The sequence below is a fragment of the Anabrus simplex genome, chromosome 2 (genome assembly GCF_040414725.1).
Source record: "Anabrus simplex isolate iqAnaSimp1 chromosome 2, ASM4041472v1, whole genome shotgun sequence".
In the NCBI taxonomy this organism is placed as follows: Eukaryota; Metazoa; Arthropoda; class Insecta; order Orthoptera; family Tettigoniidae; genus Anabrus; species Anabrus simplex.
This window is the reverse complement of record NC_090266.1, coordinates 357525677-357544685: the sequence shown is the minus strand read 5'-3', so window position 1 is coordinate 357544685 and position 19009 is coordinate 357525677. Positions and strand designations below refer to the sequence as shown.

Here is a 19009-nt window from a genome sequence, read left to right as displayed (position 1 = left end):
ATAGTCTTTTTAAAATTTCACCCTGTTTGTCACTCCTGTTCACCCCTATGCATTGTATTTTCCAAAATACAAAAATACGTGTTTCTTTATTTTCAAAGCAGATTCCAAATGCCAATTTTCATTGTCTATAAGATCTTCAGTTTTTGAAATATAAGTGCCATCATAAAACGTATTCAACCACATTTTTCCCTTTTTCACCCCCCTTAATGGGATTTTCCAAAAACAAAAAAGTACGTGTTTCTTAACTTTTAAAGGAGATTCCAAGTACCAATTTTTAGTCCGCCTCTGTGGTGTAGTGGTTAGTGTGATTAGCTGCCAACCTGGAGGCCCAGGTTCGATTCCCGGCTCTGCCACGAATTTGGAAAAAAGTGGTATGAGGGCAGGAACAGGGTCCACTCAGCCTCGGGAGGTCAACTGAGTAGAGGTTGTTCGATTCCCACCTCAGCCATCCTGGAAGTGGTCTTCCGTGGTTTCCCACAGTGGCTACAGCCACTTCCTTTCCTCTTCCTTGCCTGTCCCTTCCAATCTTCCCATCCCCCCACCAAGGCCCCTGTTCAGCATAACAGATGAGGCCGCCTGGTCAAGGTACTGGTAATTCTCTCCAGTTGTAACCCCTGACCCTGATTCTGAAGCTCCAGGACACTGCCCTTGAGGCAGCAGAGGTGAGTCCGAGGGAAAAACTGACCCTGGAGGGTAAACAGATAAAGAAGAAGAAGTAAATTTCTAAGTTTTTGAGATATAGATATCCTCATTTTAAAAATTCACTCCCCTTATCACCCCCTTAGTGATGGAATATCCAAAAATCCTCCGTTAGTGAGTGCCTGCAGTGTAATATGAATGTATCCCCAAACTTTCATTTCTTTATGTCCGGTAGTTTTGGCTTGGCAATGATGAATCAGTCAGTCAGTCAGTCAGTCAGGACAAGTTATTTTATATAGGTATATATTGATGATATGAATAAAGAACTGGAATTACAGATTTACAGATGATGTTATAATGGACAGAGCAGTAAATACGTTACAAGATTGTGAGTGGCTGCAAAAAGACCTTGACAATGTGTTGAGGTGGACAGCAGACGATGGTAAACAAGATGAAAAGTCAGGTTGTAATTTTCACCGAGAGGAAAAAGTTCTTTCGGTTTTAATTACTGTGTTGATGAGGTGAAAGTACTACATAGGGATTACTGTAAGTACTTCAATCAATCAATCAATCAATCAATCAATCAATCAATCAATCAATCAATCAATCAATCAATCAATCAATCAATCAATCAATCAATCCTGATCTGCATTTAGGGCAGTCGCCCAGGTGGCGGATTCCCTATCTGTTGTTTTCCTAGCCTTTTCTTAAATGATCGCAAAGAAATTGGAAAATTACTGAACATTTCCCTTGGTAAGTTATTCCAATCCCTAACTCCCCTTCCTATAAACGAATATTTGCCCCAATTTGTCCTCTTGAATTCCAACTTTATCTTCAGATGTTGATATAAGGAAAGATCTTCATTGGTCTAATCACATTAATGAGGTTGTAAATAAAGGTTACAGATCACTTTATATGGTTATGAGAGTGTTTAGCATTGTAGTAAGGACGTAAAAGAGAAGGCATGTCTCTGGTAAGACACTAATTATAGTATAGTTCCAGTGTATGGGATGCACACTAGGAATACACGATATGAGAACTGGAAGAGATCCAAAAGAAAGCAACACCATTTGTTCTGGATGATTTCCGACAAAAGAATAGTGTTAACAAAATTTTGTTTACTTTGGGCTGGGAAGACTTGAGAGTAAGGAGATGAGCTGCTCGACTGTTTTGAGCTGGCAGAGAAAAAATGGCGTGGGATGACATAAGTAGATGAATAAGCTTGAGTGGAGTTTGTATAGGTTGGAAAGATATGAAGAATGCAAGGGGACAAATTGGGGCAAATATTCATTTATAGAAGGAGGAATTAATGATTGGAATAATTTATCATGGGAAATGTTCAATAAATTGATGTGCAAAACAAACAGAAATTAGTACGGTATCTCATGCAGTCACCATAGCTGGAATTAACAATTGCTATACAGCACATTGCCACAGTTCATCTGCTGCAGTCTCAGGAGACCTGTGATATGCCGATCATTCGGTAATCATGGACAAGACATGTTCAGTAGCCACTTACATTAATTTTCACAAGATGATGATGATTGCTATTTTAAGGGGACAATTATTGAGGTTATCATCCCCTTTTCACAATATATATCATTACAATTTTGTATAGGTTTCTGTGGAAAGCACATTAAATAAGGACAATAAATTTTATTTCAGGAGCATTCTGTAAATCTACTACATATAGAATCTAGATCATCTACCAGGTTTCCTAATCGTTATGAGTTTATGGTAGAATGTGCCCCAGGTGGTAATCTTGGTGGAGCTGTCGAAACATTACGTCAACACTCCTCTTACTTCAAAATCATATCAAGAAACCACAAAGATAACAGAGGTAAGATGAAAAGAAATGTAATTTAAAATTACTATTAATTAATTAAAATCGGTAATATGGAAAAAGCCATTATATAAACAATGGAAGTTTCTTTGGTGCTGATATCCATAATAATCTTATCATATCCATGATAATAGGAGTTAACAATGAATGATAACAACACTACAGTTAGTATCATACTGAAGTCATTATCATTCATTAATAACTTCAAATTGAATTAATTCTGTACTGAAATTCCTATTTCTGGTGATGAAGATTATAGATTTAAAGGCCATCCCTACTTCTGATAGAGACATATAAACAAATAATATTGTTATTACACTCATCAATTTTCTTGCAGGAACTGTCCCGTGGTTTCCTCGCCGTATACGAGATTTAGATAAATTTGCAAATCAGATTCTCTCTTATGGTGCAGAACTGGATGCTGATCACCCTGGATTCACTGATCCTGTATACAGAGCACGTAGAAAATACTTTGCTGATATTGCCTACAATTATAAACAGTAAGTATTACATTACATACATTGTATCATTAAAAATATTTTAGATATGGCCATATGAATAACTTCAAACAAAAGATATATGAGCATTCATAGGGAAACTTGCTTTAATCAAACATGAGATTCATACAGAAACTTGCTTTACCTAAACCCAATATTTCTTCATTTAAAAGCTACTAATGTTGCACAAATCTAAAATACTTACAAGATATGTTTATTTTCCTGAGCCAAGGAAATTCTAAATAAAAGATAAAAAGCATCCCATTTGATCGTATATTGCTGTATTCATACTTATTAAAATAATTATGCTTATGTAACATGAAATTTATTCAACTTTTTACAGTGGTGAACCTCTCCCACATGTAGAATACACCGAAGAAGAGATTGCAACATGGGGACATGTGTTCCGTAAATTAACAAAACTGTATCCCACTCATGCCTGCAGAGAGTTTAATCATGTGTTCCCATTACTAATTGAGAACTGTGGATACAGAGAAGATAACATCCCACAACTGGAAGACGTATCAAACTTTCTTAAAGGTAGCAAAATGAAATATTTACCCATGTTTAACACAGTTAACTAATTGAATACAATATCTCTTCATTATCTTATCATGCTTCTTTTTCTAGATAGCACAGGGTTCTCATTAAGGCCCGTTGCTGGTTTGCTGTCCTCCAGAGATTTTCTTGCTGGCCTCGCATTCAGAGTGTTTCACTCAACACAGTACATTCGTCATTCCAAGTGCCCCCTCTACACACCTGAACCTGATGTGTGTCATGAGCTATTGGGGCATGTACCTCTATTTGCAGATCCTGCATTTGCACAGTTTTCACAAGAAATTGGACTAGCATCACTAGGAGCACCAGATGATTACATTGAGCAGCTTGCAACGGTAAGAATTTTCAGTACCAGTAAAAGTAAATGAACCAGTGTTACAATTTCTCATGAAAAAAATATGAAGCACTTGTAAATACATATTAGATTCCTGAAAAATCCCTAATTTTTATCATGATTCCACAGTGTTTTTGGTTTACGGCGGAGTTTGGGCTTTGCCATCAAGATGGACAAATTAAGGCCTATGGGGCAGGGTTATTATCTTCATTTGGTGAACTCCAATATTGCCTGAGTGGAAAGCCTGAACTAAGACCATTTGAACCTGCCAAAACAGCACTACAGAAGTATCCTATTACGGAGTACCAACCTGTCTACTTTGTTGCCAATAGCTTTGAGAATGCCAAGGAGAAAATGATGTAAGTAAGCTGGAAATTATCATAAGTAACAAACTTTTAAAGTTATATACAAACTACCATAGTACAAAGCTCTTTATACTGTTAATTTGATCCACAAATTTTAAGAATCTCTATTTTTATTGTTATGTTTGTGGCCCTTTAGTAGTGACTGTACTAGAATAACAGCATTCACATCAATGAAGTTGTAAATAAAGGTTACAGATTTTTTCATATAGTCATAAGTGTAATTACGGATTGTAGTAAGCAATGGCAGTTCTAGGAGAAATATTTTGGATGACCATAAACTTGTTACTTGCATCCTCATAGTACATACATACATTATCATTATAGACCGTTATGCCTTTCAGCATTCAGTCTGCAAACCTCTGTGAATTTACTAAACATTGCAACAATTCTCTATTTGGAACTAGTGCTGTGGCCTCGTTTAGTTCTATATCTCTTATATTTAAATCGTTAGAAACTGAGTCTAACCATCATTGTCTTGGTCTCCCTCTATTTCTCTCACCCTCCATAACAGAGTCCATTATTCTCCTAAGTAACCTATCCCCCTCCATTCGCCATACATGACCCCACCACTGAAGCCTGTTTATACGTACGGCTTCATCCATCAAGTTCATTCCTAAATTAGCCTTTATCTCCTCATTCCGAGTACCCTCCTGCCATTGTTCCCACCTGTTTGTACCAAAAAATCATTCTCGCTACTTTCATGTCTGTTACTTCCAACCTATGAATAAAATATATTAAGTGCACCCAGCTTTTGCTCCCGTAAAGCACAGTTGGTCTGAAAACAGAACAATGTAAAGATAGATTCATCCAGGAGCTGACTTCCTTCTTACAGAATAATGTTGATTGCAACTGCGAGCTCAATGCATTAGCCTTACAACACCTTGATTCAATCTCATGATATTACCATCCGGGGAGAAAACACAACCTAAATACTTAAAATTATCGACCTATTCTGGCTTTGTATCACCAATCTGACATTCATTTCTGTCAAATTTCTTACCTACTAACATCAATTTATTCTTCAAAAGGATCATTTTCATACCATACTCATTGCACCTATTTTCAAGTTCCAAGATATTAGACTGCAGGCTTTCTGGCACAATCTGCCATTAAGACCAGGTCGTCAGCATAGGCCAGATTCTTACTACATTTCCACCTAACTCTCCCTCCCTGCCACTTTATACCTTTCAGCAGATGATCCATATAAACTGCGAACAGCAAAGGTGAAAGATTACAGCCTTGTCTAACCCCTGTAAGTACCGAGAACCAAGAACTCATTCTACCATCAATTCTCACTGCAGCCCAAGTGTCAACATAAATGCCTTTGATTGATTTTAATAATCTACCCTTAATACCACAGTCCCTCAGTATGGCAAACATCTTTTCCCTTGGTACTGTGCCATATGCTTTATCTAGATCTATGAAACATAAACACAACTGTCTATTCCTCTCATAACATTTTTCAATTACCTTGCGCATACTGAAAATCTGAACCTGACAGCCCCTCTGTGGTCTGAAACTACACTGGTTTTCATCCAACTTCCTCTCAACCACTGATCGCGCCCTCCCTTCCACGATGCCAGTGAACACTTTGTCTAATATACTAATCAATGAGATACCTCGATACTTGTTGCAATCCTCCCTCTTCCCTTGCTTGTAGATAGGTGCAATTACTGCTTTTGTCCAATCTGAAGGTACCTTACCAACACTCCACGCTAGTTTTACTATTCTATGAAGCCATTTCATCCCTGCCTTCCCACTATACTTTACAAGTTCAGGTCTAATTTCATCTATTTCTGCTGCTTTATGACGATGGAGTTTATTTATCATCCTTTTCCACTTCCTCAAGCGTAATTTCACCGTCATATTCCTCCTCCGCATGAGCTTGGTTGTTTGCAACACCACCATAAAGATTTCCTTTTTCAATGAGATTATTTTCAAAATATTTCCCCCACCTGTCCAGTGGTTCCCTGGAATCTACTATGAGTTCACCTGAATTGCCCAAAACACTGTTCATTTCCTTTTTCCCTTCCTTCCTAAGATTCTTAATTACTGTCCAGAAAGGTTTCCCTGCTGCTGCTTGACCTAGCCTTTCCAGGTTATTACCAAAATCTTCCCATGACTTCTTTTTGGATTCAACAACTATTTGTTTTGCTCTGTTTCTTTCATCTACGTACAATTCCCTGTCTGCATTGGCCCTTGCTTGGAGCCATTTCTGATAAGCCTTCTTTTTTACTTTTACAAGGTGCTCTCACTTCATCATTTGACCAAGACGTTCGCTTTATCCCATCTTTACACACAGTCGTTCCTAGGCATTCCCTTGCTGTTTCTACTACAGCATCCCTGCATACCGCCCATTTGCTTTCTATACCCTGAACCTGCTTATTGTCCACTGTTTGAAACTTCTCACTAATCATATCAATGTACTTCTGTCTAATTTCCTTGTCCTGGAAATTTTCTACCCTTATTCATTTGCAGACAGATTTCACTTTCTCTACCCTAGGCCTAGAGATAGTTCACTACAGATTAGATAGTGGTCTGTATCATTGAAAAAACCCCAAAAAACCTGTACATTCCTAACAGACATCCTGAATTCGAAGTCGGTTAAGATATAGTCTATTATGGATCTGATACCCCTAGCTTCCCATGTGTAGCGGTGAATAGCCTTATGCTTGAAGAAACCATCCACTAGAAAGTGTGGAAAACTTTACGTACCTCGGCAGTGCAATATCTCACGATACACTAACCACAAAGAAGGTGGCAAATAGAGTGCAGAAGAACTCTCAGTTTTACCAGCAAGTATGAACACACCTCTGGGATTCCAAAGTACCAACAAAATCCAGGCTGGTGATGTTCAATCAGTACTTCATACCAATCTTAACCTATGGTATTGAAACCTACACCCCCACTAACAAAGACTCGTCAAGATTGCAGGCATCTGAGATGCCTTAGGTCCTTATGTCCACAATTCAAAAAACCAAACTGGACAAGTTAAGGAATGATGTGGGTAGGAAGGAAGCTTGGTTTGTTACGTCATTGTTAGATCGGGTCAGCATGTCCAGACTGAGGTGGTTTGGGCATGTAATGAGGATGGAGCCAACAAGGACAGCATATGTTAACTTGGAGAGACATATGGCAGGGAAACAAATGGTGGGAAGGCCAAGAACCCACTTGATGGACGTCGTAAAGGTGGACATTGCAGATCGGGGAAGGACACTGGAGGACGTCATTAACAACAGAACGTATCTCAATGAATGGAAGAGGCAAGCCAACAGTACCCAGGAAACTGGAACTGTAAAATGATGATAATAATGATGATGATGATGATAATTCTAAAGATTATAACACAATTTATAATATCAGTTAATAACCAGTTATTAACGTTACATTAGGAAACTACTATCATATAAAAAAGTCAAGTCTTAATATTGACTTAAGTTAGGGTGACCAGATGTCCCTTATTTTACGGGATTGTCCCTTATTTCTCTAAAGTGTCCCATTGTCCCAGCAAAATATATATGGGATGCATATTGTCCCGTTTTTCGTGAATCGGCCAATATATTTTAAAATACCATGTTTAAACATTACTCATCACAAAGCTCTGATCTGTATTTCTCATTGTGTAAAGTAATTACACTTTGTTTGGTTGGCACTAAATGTAATACACTAATCAGACAGATGTATATAAAATGTAAAAATGGCAACTTATAATCCTGCATAGTGAACATTGTTTTGACATAAATATGTCTTATGGTTGGGGGTCATATGAAAATTTGTGTAATGCGACAAAATGTGTGAAGGAAGTAATGTCACATTAGTCATTACCATAGGCCTTGGTCGCCAAAAATGCTGCGGCTGCGGATTTGTATAAATATAGTGTATTGGAATGGAAAGTGTACAATCAGTGATGTTACATTAGTCATTACTGTTGCCAAAAATGCTCTGTGAAATGATGCAAGTATATTGTTCGTGATCAATATTTGAGTTTAATTTATTGAAAGACATATTCATGATCATTAGCTTTCTGAAAAGGAAAAGTTTCTTTTTTTGCAACACTTTATATACTGGAGCTTCCATGTTGTTGTTGTTATTAATAACAATAATAATAAAAATCAGTACTTGTTTTTTATATATAAACGGTACTCTTTGTGAGGTCTGTGGCTCGTGTTAAGAAATTCTAATCTTAAATAGGGCCTTATAATCAATGGCAGTCAAAGTGTCCCGTATTTTCTTGCTTGTAATTTGGTCACTTTTAACATAAGTCAAAGTCTTAATATCGAATTTTTTATATGATAGTAGTTTCCTAATGTAATAGTTATTTAGAATTAGACTAAACAATTAAAAACTGTTATGTTATTTTACTCATTGATGTTGTAATTACTGGGCGAGTTGGCCGTGCGGTTAGGAGCGCGCAGCAGTGAGCTTGCATCCGGGAGATAGTGGGTTCGAACCCCACTGTCGGCAGCCCTGAAGATGGTTTTCTGTGGTTTCCCATTTTCACACCAGGCAAATGCTGGAGCTGTACCTTAATTAAGGCCACGGCCGCTTCCTTCCCACTCCTAGCCCTTTTCTATCCCATCGTCGCCATAAGACCTATCTGTGTCGGTGCGACGTAAAGCAAATAGAAAAAAAAAATGTTGTAATTATATAAAATCTCTGTTTTAAGTTGGACTTCAACAACTGAAATAAGTTTGTATGGTCACTGATCAAGAGGATGTTTATTGCTCTCAAACCATGTATGGTTTTTTTTTGTGAATAAATAAAGTTCATTAACAGAAAGTGTATTGAGAAGGCAAATCTTACCAGTATACTATTTTAAACAGTTTTTAATGAGATTATACAAGTCAGTACATGAATAAACAGCACCTATTATGGTCAAATTTATCAACAAGGAAATTAAGCAAGACTGTTAGATCTTCAACGTTCAGGACAGCCACGTGCACCTGTAACAACGGTGACTGTTCAACATGCAGACGGGCTTATTCAGTGCGATAAACGAATAACAACCAAAGAAATGGCTATTCAACTTGACATCTCTGTGGGGAGTACCAACACAATTATTCACCGCTTAGACTATTCAAAGGTTTGTTCCAACCGGGTCCCTAGGTGCCTAATTGAGGGCAAAAAGGATCAAAGGAGGAATGTGTGTGCAGAGTTGCTTGAACATCACAAGGCTGATGATGATTTCTTATCCTGAATTATTACAGGATGAAACATGAATTCATAATTTTGAGCCTGAGACCAAACGACGGTCCATGGAGTAGCATCACACAAATTCTCTTCGGAAGAAAAAGTTCAAGTCAGGACCCTCAACCGGCAAAGTTATGGCCTCAGTCTTGTGGGATTATGAGAGAGTGATTCTGATAGACACATTGCCTGCTGGTCACACAATAGCCTCAGAAGTTTGCATCGAGAATCTGAAAAAATTGAAGAGACGATTTCTGTGTGTTCATCTCCATAAAGATGTCATTAACATCCTCCTTCAACATGGCAACACAAGGCCACACACAAGCCTGCACAGCCATGAAGCAATCACAAAACTTGGATGGACTGTTCTTCCTCATATACCCTACAGCGTGGATCTTGCACCATCTGACTTTTATTTGTTTGGCCCCCTCATAAAGATGCACTCCATGGGAAGAAATAAGACACCAATGAGAAGGTCAGAGGTGAAGTCCAGACATGGCTGAGAAGGAAACCGGTTGAATGGTACCGTAGTGGTGTACAAGCTCTTACATCTCAGTGGAGGAAAGTCACAGATTCAAACGGAAACTATGTCAAATAAAAGGTATTTGTAGCTAATGAATTGGGGGAAAATGTGGTATATTACCTTTAGCAAATAAACAAACCTCCAAGGTAAAGAAAAATGATGTGCATGACTTATTGAACCATGCATCATTCATCACTGAACCATCGAATAAACCTCAAGTTTCTAATGTCTTCTTCAAGAAATTTGCAATATTCTCACTTGAGAGTCTCACTTTTTCAAATGGTATCACTTCAACGCATGTATGCTGAAGTTTGTAATCCTGGACTATAAAGTGAACCACGATACATAGGTAGCCATCGGTTGCTATTGATGTCTAAAAATTTGTCATACCAGCATTTCAGAGCTTGTCTTTTACTCTTGTTCCTACTTTCTGACCCAGTTCTGGGCGGACTTCATTTGGCATGTGCTTACAAGTGGGTATAGTATATCTAGGTTCAAGGTGCTGAATGAACCACTTAAATCCTTTATTCTCTACAATGGCTAAATTATTGGTTGTCTTCACATGTCATGTAAGCTATTCTTCCAGGTAATTACCACTGATCAATTATCTCCTGGTTTAAATTTGGATTTACTGTCCAGAAAACATGTGAGAATAGACTGGATAGTATTTGAGTACTGTGATGATGTCGCTGACAAAGAAAACAAGGACAATGACTTTGAAATGGAATGAACAGGCACAGGCTCTTCCACTGTGATTTCTTTATTTGTTACGCTTTCACTGTTGGGATGTTCATCTTCAGTAAAATCAATTTTATGAACTGAGGTAACATCCTTCTTCAGGTTGCTAGTGTTGTGAGATTTTCCTCCTTGCAAGAAACTCCTTTTTACAAATGCATCAGTTGGTACAGAATCCAGTTAGAAATAGTTCCACACTTCACTCATGTTATCCAAAAGTGGAAGATTATGAAACACACCAGCTTCTGTCACTTCAAAATAACAACTGACTTGAAATTTTAAAATAGTAATCTAAAATCAAAACCAGGTTTCATGGTAAAGGTGTGACCTTTTTACACTAAATTGATTCCTTGCTTGTTATATGATAGTTGTCTGGCTCCATGGCTAAATGGTTAACATGCTGGCCTTTGGTCACAGAGGTCCCAGGTTCGATTCCCGGCAGGGTCGGGAATTTTATCTTTAATTGGTTAATTTCACTGACACGGGGGCTGGGTGTATGCATCGTCTTCATCATCATTTCATCCTCATCACAATGTGCAGGTCACCTACGGGCGTCAAATCAAAAGACCTGCATCTGGCGAGCCATACTTGTCCTTGGACACTCCCGGCACTAAAAGCCATACGCCATTTTATGTGATAGTTTAAATAGACCACAGGATGTGATTACTGAAAGTCTCTGTTATTGGTTACACACAGAACTAGATTATTTTGCAGTTGGAGCAAGGTATTTCCAAATTGAAAATAAATAATTCTACAAATTAGTGTAATATCACATTTGAAAATATCTTCCTCAAGCTACAATTCAGCATGTTTTATTGCCCTGATATGTGATTTTTAAAGAAATTTGTACTTATGACATACCTGGCACCAGAACATCTGCAGAAAGTTGGGGGAAGGACATAGGATCAGTAGAGGTATAAATGAGCTTTCTGTAGGCTCCATGTGTTAATGGGAGAAATCCACCGCTACGCTGCGAGTGGTGAACATTGTAAGTTCACGTGTGTCACCACACAAATATCTGCTGTAATCTCACCATGTATTGCAATGGCTGACTATATAATAACAGTGGGACATTGAAGTGTTTTATATGCCAAATTTTGGCCTAATTTTTCCAATCTTGCATAAAGTGGTCATATTTACAAGAAAATTTGTTTGCAGGAAATAGCAACAGAGTAATCATTGCTAATGCGATAAGAAAAACATCGGTTCACTGTGTACCCTACCATTTCACGATACAGGCAACGTAGTGATTTATGTATCAGTAGTAGTGATAATGAGAATAATGTTTATGTACTCATTCAACAATGCTGCCTTCAGAAAGAAAAACAAAAATTGGCCTATTTCTAATATGGTATCATGTAAGCGTAACCTAGGTTAATGCTGCTAGGGAGGCGCTTAATTGTTCCTGTGAATGCCCTCCGTCAGACAAATGTAAGCATATTTCAGCTGTTATTTATGCAGTTCACTCAGTACTAAACAACACTCTGAATGGTCTGCCCTCACATCACAAATGTGGGAAAAGAGAAATTTAACAAGGGGGCCAGATTAGATTTTTTTCCAATAAAAAGGCAGAGGCTTGATGTTGGCCCAATTGAAATTCCTGATTTTGAAACCTTATGTACTATCACAGATATTTTCATTTTATATTTAAGAAATTGTGTTACGAGAAACTTCTATTACGCTCTCTCACAAGACTCTTACAGACACTTGAAGTGCGCCTGCGCTGTGAGTGAGTTTCTACATTGGTTGTTCCCCCTCCTGTCCCTTCCCCTTCCCTTCTCAAACGTAGTCTTGGTGGCTGGTTGCATCCAGCATTAGACTCTCACTATTTATTTGTCGCTCTCTTGAGCAACTACTGGGAGTTTCCTTTTGAACCCAAGGCTTCTGGGCTGCGAACATCGGAGCGTAAGTCCTGAGTGAATGTTGTATGTGTGTGTATTGAGTGAAAGGTTAATGCTTGTGGCCGCGAATGGGTGTGTGTAAGTGGATTTGAGTTGTGCTTCTGTGTGTGCTGTGCTGTTTGGATGGGCCGGGTTCGTAGTCCAGGGGCCTATCGCCAGTTGAAGGCCGTTTCTTTTCTTTAATGTTAACTATTTGTCTCTATTATATTTTCTGGGGATAACAGATCTCCTGTTCTGTCTTATACGTAAGAGGCCAATAGAAGTTTATTGGTTTACCTTGAAAGAGTGTTTCAGCTATAATGTTATACATAATGTTGTACATATGTTGTTGTCAGTGAATAAAAGACAAATGGATTTACAGATGGAAAGCTCCCTAACCTTGGTCCACCTAGCTTCCTCTCTGGGCATGTTCCTATTTTCCTAGGCCCTAATGCTAGCACCTTCTCAGGGCCTAGGAAAATAGGAACATGCCCAGAGAGGAAGCTAGGTGGACCAAGGTTAGGGAGCTTTCCATCTGTAAATCCATTTGTCTTTTATTCACTGACAACAACATATGTACAACATTATGTATAACATTATAGCTGAAACACTCTTTCAAGGTAAACCAATAAACTTCTATTGGCCTCTTACGTATAAGACAGAACAGGAGATCTGTTATCCCCAGAAAATATAATAGAGACAAGTAGTTAACATTAAAGAAAAGAAACGGCCTTCAACTGGCGATAGGCCCCTGGACTACGAACCCGGCCCATCCAAACAGCACAGCACACACAGAAGCACAACTCAAATCCACTTACACACACCCATTCGCGGCCACAAGCATTAACCTTTCACTCAATACACACACATACAACATTCACTCAGGACTTACGCTCCGATGTTCGCAGCCCAGAAGCCTTGGGTTCAAAAGGAAACTCCCAGTAGTTGCTCAAGAGAGCGACAAATAATTAGTGAGAGTCTAACGCTGGATGCAACCAGCCACCAAGACTACGTTTGAGAAGGGAAGGGGAAGGGACAGGAGGGGGAACAACCAATGTAGAAACTCACTCACAGCGCAGGCGCACTTCAAGTGTCTGTAAGAGTCTTGTGAGAGAGCGTAATAGAAGTTTCTCGTAACACAATTTCTTAAATATAAAATGAAAATATTTCTTAAATGAAAATATCTGTGATAGTACATTACCAAATCTTTGCATGAGGAGAAAAAATCTGAATCACTTAAAGTTACCAATGATTACTTTTTACATTATATTTCTGTATTTATAGTACCAATGATCAAGTCCACCTCCATGGTGTAATGGTTAGCACTATTAGACGCTGTCCTCGGATGGTTTGATTCCCGATACTGCCAGGAATGTAAGAGTGACATTTAGGCTATTATGTGTTTAAAATGGTTCATGCAGATCATTTCCACTAGCGGTGTGCCTGAAAAGAGTTGCACCACCTCGGGATGAGGACATGAATTTACATATGATTATGCATTTGTAAAACACGATATTCCTGTGAGCTATTGATATTGTGTGATATAGGCCTATTCTGTAATTATATTTGTGTACTACATTTTAAAATTCATTTTGTGAGGTTGTGACTGAATACCATAAAATTTCACATATTGCTCTGTACTAAAATACGGCATATTAGCGGTATTATTATTATTATTATTATTATTATTATTATTATACTGGCTATTAAGCTGAGTGGCCCTGATGGATGATAGCTTATAAATCTCATTTTTTGTCCCATATTGGCATCAACTCAATTAAGGTTAGGTTGAATAATGGAGAATCCTACCTTCCAATATTTGTTTGTTTTTTACTGCTAGTCTATGTAATTATGTAACATAATCCAGCTTAAAATCAAATTACAATATTAAAAAGTACATGTTTCATTCCTAATGTGGAACATCTTCAGCTAAAAAAGATTTTAAAATATTATCATCATCATCATCGTCATAAGTGTTTTTTATTTCATTTATGCCAAGTTTTGTATCTTAGTTCAGATGGATGAGGCGCTGGCCTTCTGACCCCAACCTGACAAGTCCGATCCTGGCTCAGTCCAGTGGTATTTGAAAGTGCTCAGATACATCAGCCTCATGTCAGTAGATTTACTGGCATGTAAAAGAATTCATGTGGGACTCAATTCTGGCACCTCGGCACGTCTGAAAGACGTAAAAGTAGTTAGTGGGACGTAAAGCCAATAACATTATTATTATTATTATTATTATTATTATTATTATTATTATTATTATTATGGCTATCATTAAGACTATGGTTATAGAATACAATAATGTGTCTGCTATTATGATACGTGTGCTTTAAAAAAAATGGCCTACTGCAGCTTACTTTACAAATATAACACTGCTATAATAATTTGCTTGCAATTGTTAACCTATTCATTAAAAAAGTTAAAATAAGTTTCATAAAGAGTTATTTAGTATTAATTAAAATATTTATACCAAGTTACTTCTTGCGATTTACTGTTTAGTTCCTCTGTCTTTTAATTTGTGAAGATGGAAGCCATACTTTCCAGTGTCGACTTAGTCAAATAGGACATAAAAACTTTCCAGTCTGTCAAACACACAAAATTCAAGAAAAATTATAACACTATAAACATACCTTTAAAAAAATACACTATTACACAAAGAATGACATGTTTCGTTCTACAAGAACATCCTCAGATTCTATCAAATCACTTATATCATGCATAAATATGTACAGTATTGTTTATGTTGCATAAACTTGTCAATGATAGAGAGTTAGGTGATGATATGAACAAGTATTGACAAATGATGGTTTTGTAAGTACTCAACCAATACCGTATTAACATAATGAAAAATAAAATTCTGTACGTATCTGGGTTGCCGAAGCTTAGTCCGTTGTCACCAAACACTATGTCGCAACTCAATCGTGTTAGGTGACAACGGACTAAGCTTCGGCAACCCAGATACGTACAGAATTTTATTTTTCATTATGTTAATACGGTGTTGGTTGAGTACTTATAAAATCATCATTTGTTAATATTTGTTCATATCATCACCTAACTCTCTATCATTGACAAGTTTACACAAGTGGGGCCGATGACCTTCGATGTTAGGCCCCTTAAAACAACAAGCATCATCATCAGCTGTTTACACAAGTAAACAATACTGTACATATTTACGCGTGATTTAAGTGATTTGATAGAATCTGAGGATGTTCTTGTAGAATGAAACATGTCATTCTTTGTGTAACAGTGTATGTTTTACAGGTATATTTATAGTGTTATCATTTTCAATGAATTTTCTGTGTTTGACAGACTGGAAAGTTTTTATGTCCTATTTAACTGACTTTTAAATCAATTTCACTCTATATTACAGTATCTATTAATGCAACCAACAGTAAGCACATAGTTCTGCTACAACTTTATGGCATTAAAAAATAATAATCTGAAGACAGCACTATAAAATGATTGAATAACTGCATGTAAACATCGCACGTACTCCAACTCCTTACGGTCAATTGTTGTTGAACATGCCTCTAACTAGTTCTCGTAAATATCCACCCGCAGCAGCACGTTGCTATACACACGGAGTCTATATGTGCTGCCAGCTATTTTGAAACTTGTGAGTTGAGACGTGATCCTTTCAACTACTTTAAAATCTGCTACTTCTGGGAAGTTGACAAATTATTAAACATTTTAGTATTTTATTAAAATAGTGTCAAAAAGTATCAAGCTCATCTGTAGTAGTATCATTCAATATCAATATTTCTTGAGTATAGAAGTATTGAGAAACCATCTCGAATATATGTTGTACAGAGAAAATCAATATAAAACACTAATTTACAGTAAGAATTTAAGTAAAGGCCCAAGTTATTTTGCTCTTGATACAGTGATATTCATCACGATCATGATGATGATGATTAGAGTCCAGAATTTTAAGCACTAATGGGTTAGAATGGAAACTTCTTTAAGCAAGCACTGAGTGGTGTCTAGCCATTCTACAATTATGTAGGTGAGTTGCATAAATTTTAGGAGTTTCTGATACGCCAAATTCCTAATATGAACGCTGTAAGTACAGTAGTGGCAATACTGATAGAACGCAATATTTAATGAACTAACAAGTAAAATTGCATTACATTCCTTCAACGTAGTCACCCACAGAGTCTACTACCTTTCCCCAAATGTTGGGATGGCAGAGAGGACCACTGGCAAGGCGCTCTCTGTTGATTACGGCAACGGAGCACCCTACTGCACGAAATACAGAGGCCACATCAGGAAATCGGCGGTATCAGAGGTGTTCCTTTAACTTCAGAAATAGGTTGAAGTCATAAGGACTCATGTCTTGTGAGTACAGAGGGTGTTCCAAGACCTCCCAATGCTACTGTTGCAAGAAGAACTTGACATTGTTTACGACATGACAACATGCGTTGTCATGGAACACGACAGGGCGATCCTTTCGCAATAAACGTGGACATTTGCACTGCATAGCTGGACGCAGATGTCGCTCCAGAAATCAGTAATAATAGCCACTGTTGATGGTTTGAACCTCAGGCACAGCATGCATAAGAATAACACCCTCATAGTCATATGCCACAATCAGTATAAGCTTCACCCGACTGGGTTCCTGTCGAAATTTCTGTGGACGTGGTGAACCTGAGTGACGCCATTCATTCGACTGACGCTTTAATTCAAGCTCGTAGGCTCATGCCCATGTCTCATTAATGGCGACAATACGCTGCAGAAATGCATCTCCTTTGTTGCGGTATCTGTCTAGGTGGATGCCAGCCACTGCAAACCAGTGCCATTTCTGTACGTAGGTGAGTTGATGTGGACCCCAACGGGATACAATTTTCCTCATGTTAAGCACACCGTTTGATGACCGAGACCAACCTCTACGGATAATTCCTGGGCAGTCCATCGGTGGTCTACGGAAACAAGACCACTCACAATGTCAATCTGATCTTGAGGAATGGACGACCGACCTATGCGGTGCAAATCCGCAATCTCATTCCGACCTGCACAAAACGCCTTGACCCATTGTGCAACCATCCTATACAGTAATGCATTCTCATCACAGGCTTCACGTCATCCTCAATAATATTCTGATGCATTTTTACCATGAACAACCTCAATTTTAATCCACAAACGTTGATCATCTTTTGAAAACATGTTCAGAGCGGTTGAAATGGACACTCTTCACTTCAACACCACACAGCAACAACACTCCTAACTGGATGCCCATCAAGTGCACACTACACATTGACAACAGCACCGCCTGACTGCCCCGTATCCTATTTGCGCATGCCCGATGTCCTGCGAGTGTCTGGACTACAATGCCACTACTTTATTTACAGCGCTCATATTTATGCAAATCTAACTGCAGAACTGTTGTGCGGACTTGAAGATACTTGCTACTCACTTTCATAAGTTTGCATTCCAACCTATCAAAAATCCAGGCTCTAATGATGATGATGATGATGATGATGATGATGATGATGATGATGATGACGATGATGATGTGAGACAAATAGGCAGAGTGAATAATAATTTCAACAACCAAAAAATGGGGTAAAATATCCCCAATACCATAGAGAATAGTTTGTCTTTAATCAAGATTCTCCTCTTCTTTGTATATAAAACAAGAATAAACTTCTTCTGGACAGCATCAGTACCCATTTTAGTTTGATATTTCCACTGAAATATTATTCTTTACATCATTAATTATCAGCAGTTGTAGTAAATTTTGCTTTACTTTGTATATCATGATATTAACATTGTTTTATTTCTGTTCTTATTTTCAGAAAATATGCCCATACAATTCCTCGCCCATTTGGAGTTCGGTACAATGCTTATACTCAGAGCATTGAACTTTTGGATTCCAAGCCACAAATTGAAAGTCTAGTCACCAACATAAACCAGGAGATGCAAATACTGTTGAATGCTCTCAAGAAGCTGTAAGGAAATCATCTGCTATGAAGTACTGGTGCAGTTTGATGAACCAAAGAAACAAGATGAAATTGTTATATATGTCCAAAGTAGCAGTAAGGAATCAAAGATAACATGCCAGTTTCAAAACTGACTGTATAACTCTTATATTTTTAGATATTTATCTTGAAATTCAAGTTTGTGATATTTATATATTTTTAAATTTTCATTGAATATTATTATTCATATCACCGATGTATACACTGTAAATACTTTATCATATCATAAATGCTTTATCATTTTTTAGATTGACTGATTATTTATAAATACATCCACTCCTAAATACATGGGAAATTCATTTAGAATCAGTGAAAATTGTAGCAAAAGGGAACTTCACCAGAATTCACATGCCAGAGTAAGTTTCCAAGAGAACTGACATGAGGAGAGGTATTTATCAGGGATCTTTGTTATCTCTAACTCTCTTTTAATATCTAAATAGACTTTATACTGAAAGAAGAGTCTGAAA

The 19009-nt window shown here is 37.7% G+C and overlaps 1 protein-coding gene across 2 annotated transcripts in view; it reads left to right on the top strand.

Moving 5' to 3' along the window:
- Positions 1-18789, top strand: part of Hn (phenylalanine-4-hydroxylase) — a 41994-nt gene extending 23205 nt beyond the window's left edge. For both annotated transcript variants that reach the window (XM_067140766.2, XM_067140767.2), the window contains exons 3-8: positions 2305-2479; positions 2820-2982; positions 3323-3519; positions 3610-3872; positions 4001-4230; positions 18360-18789. In XM_067140766.2, the coding sequence (XP_066996867.2) occupies positions 2305-2479; positions 2820-2982; positions 3323-3519; positions 3610-3872; positions 4001-4230; positions 18360-18516 (1185 nt within the window). In that variant the 3' untranslated portion in view covers positions 18517-18789. The remainder of the gene's footprint in view (positions 1-2304; positions 2480-2819; positions 2983-3322; positions 3520-3609; positions 3873-4000; positions 4231-18359) is intronic.
- Positions 18790-19009: the final 220 nt, after the last annotated feature.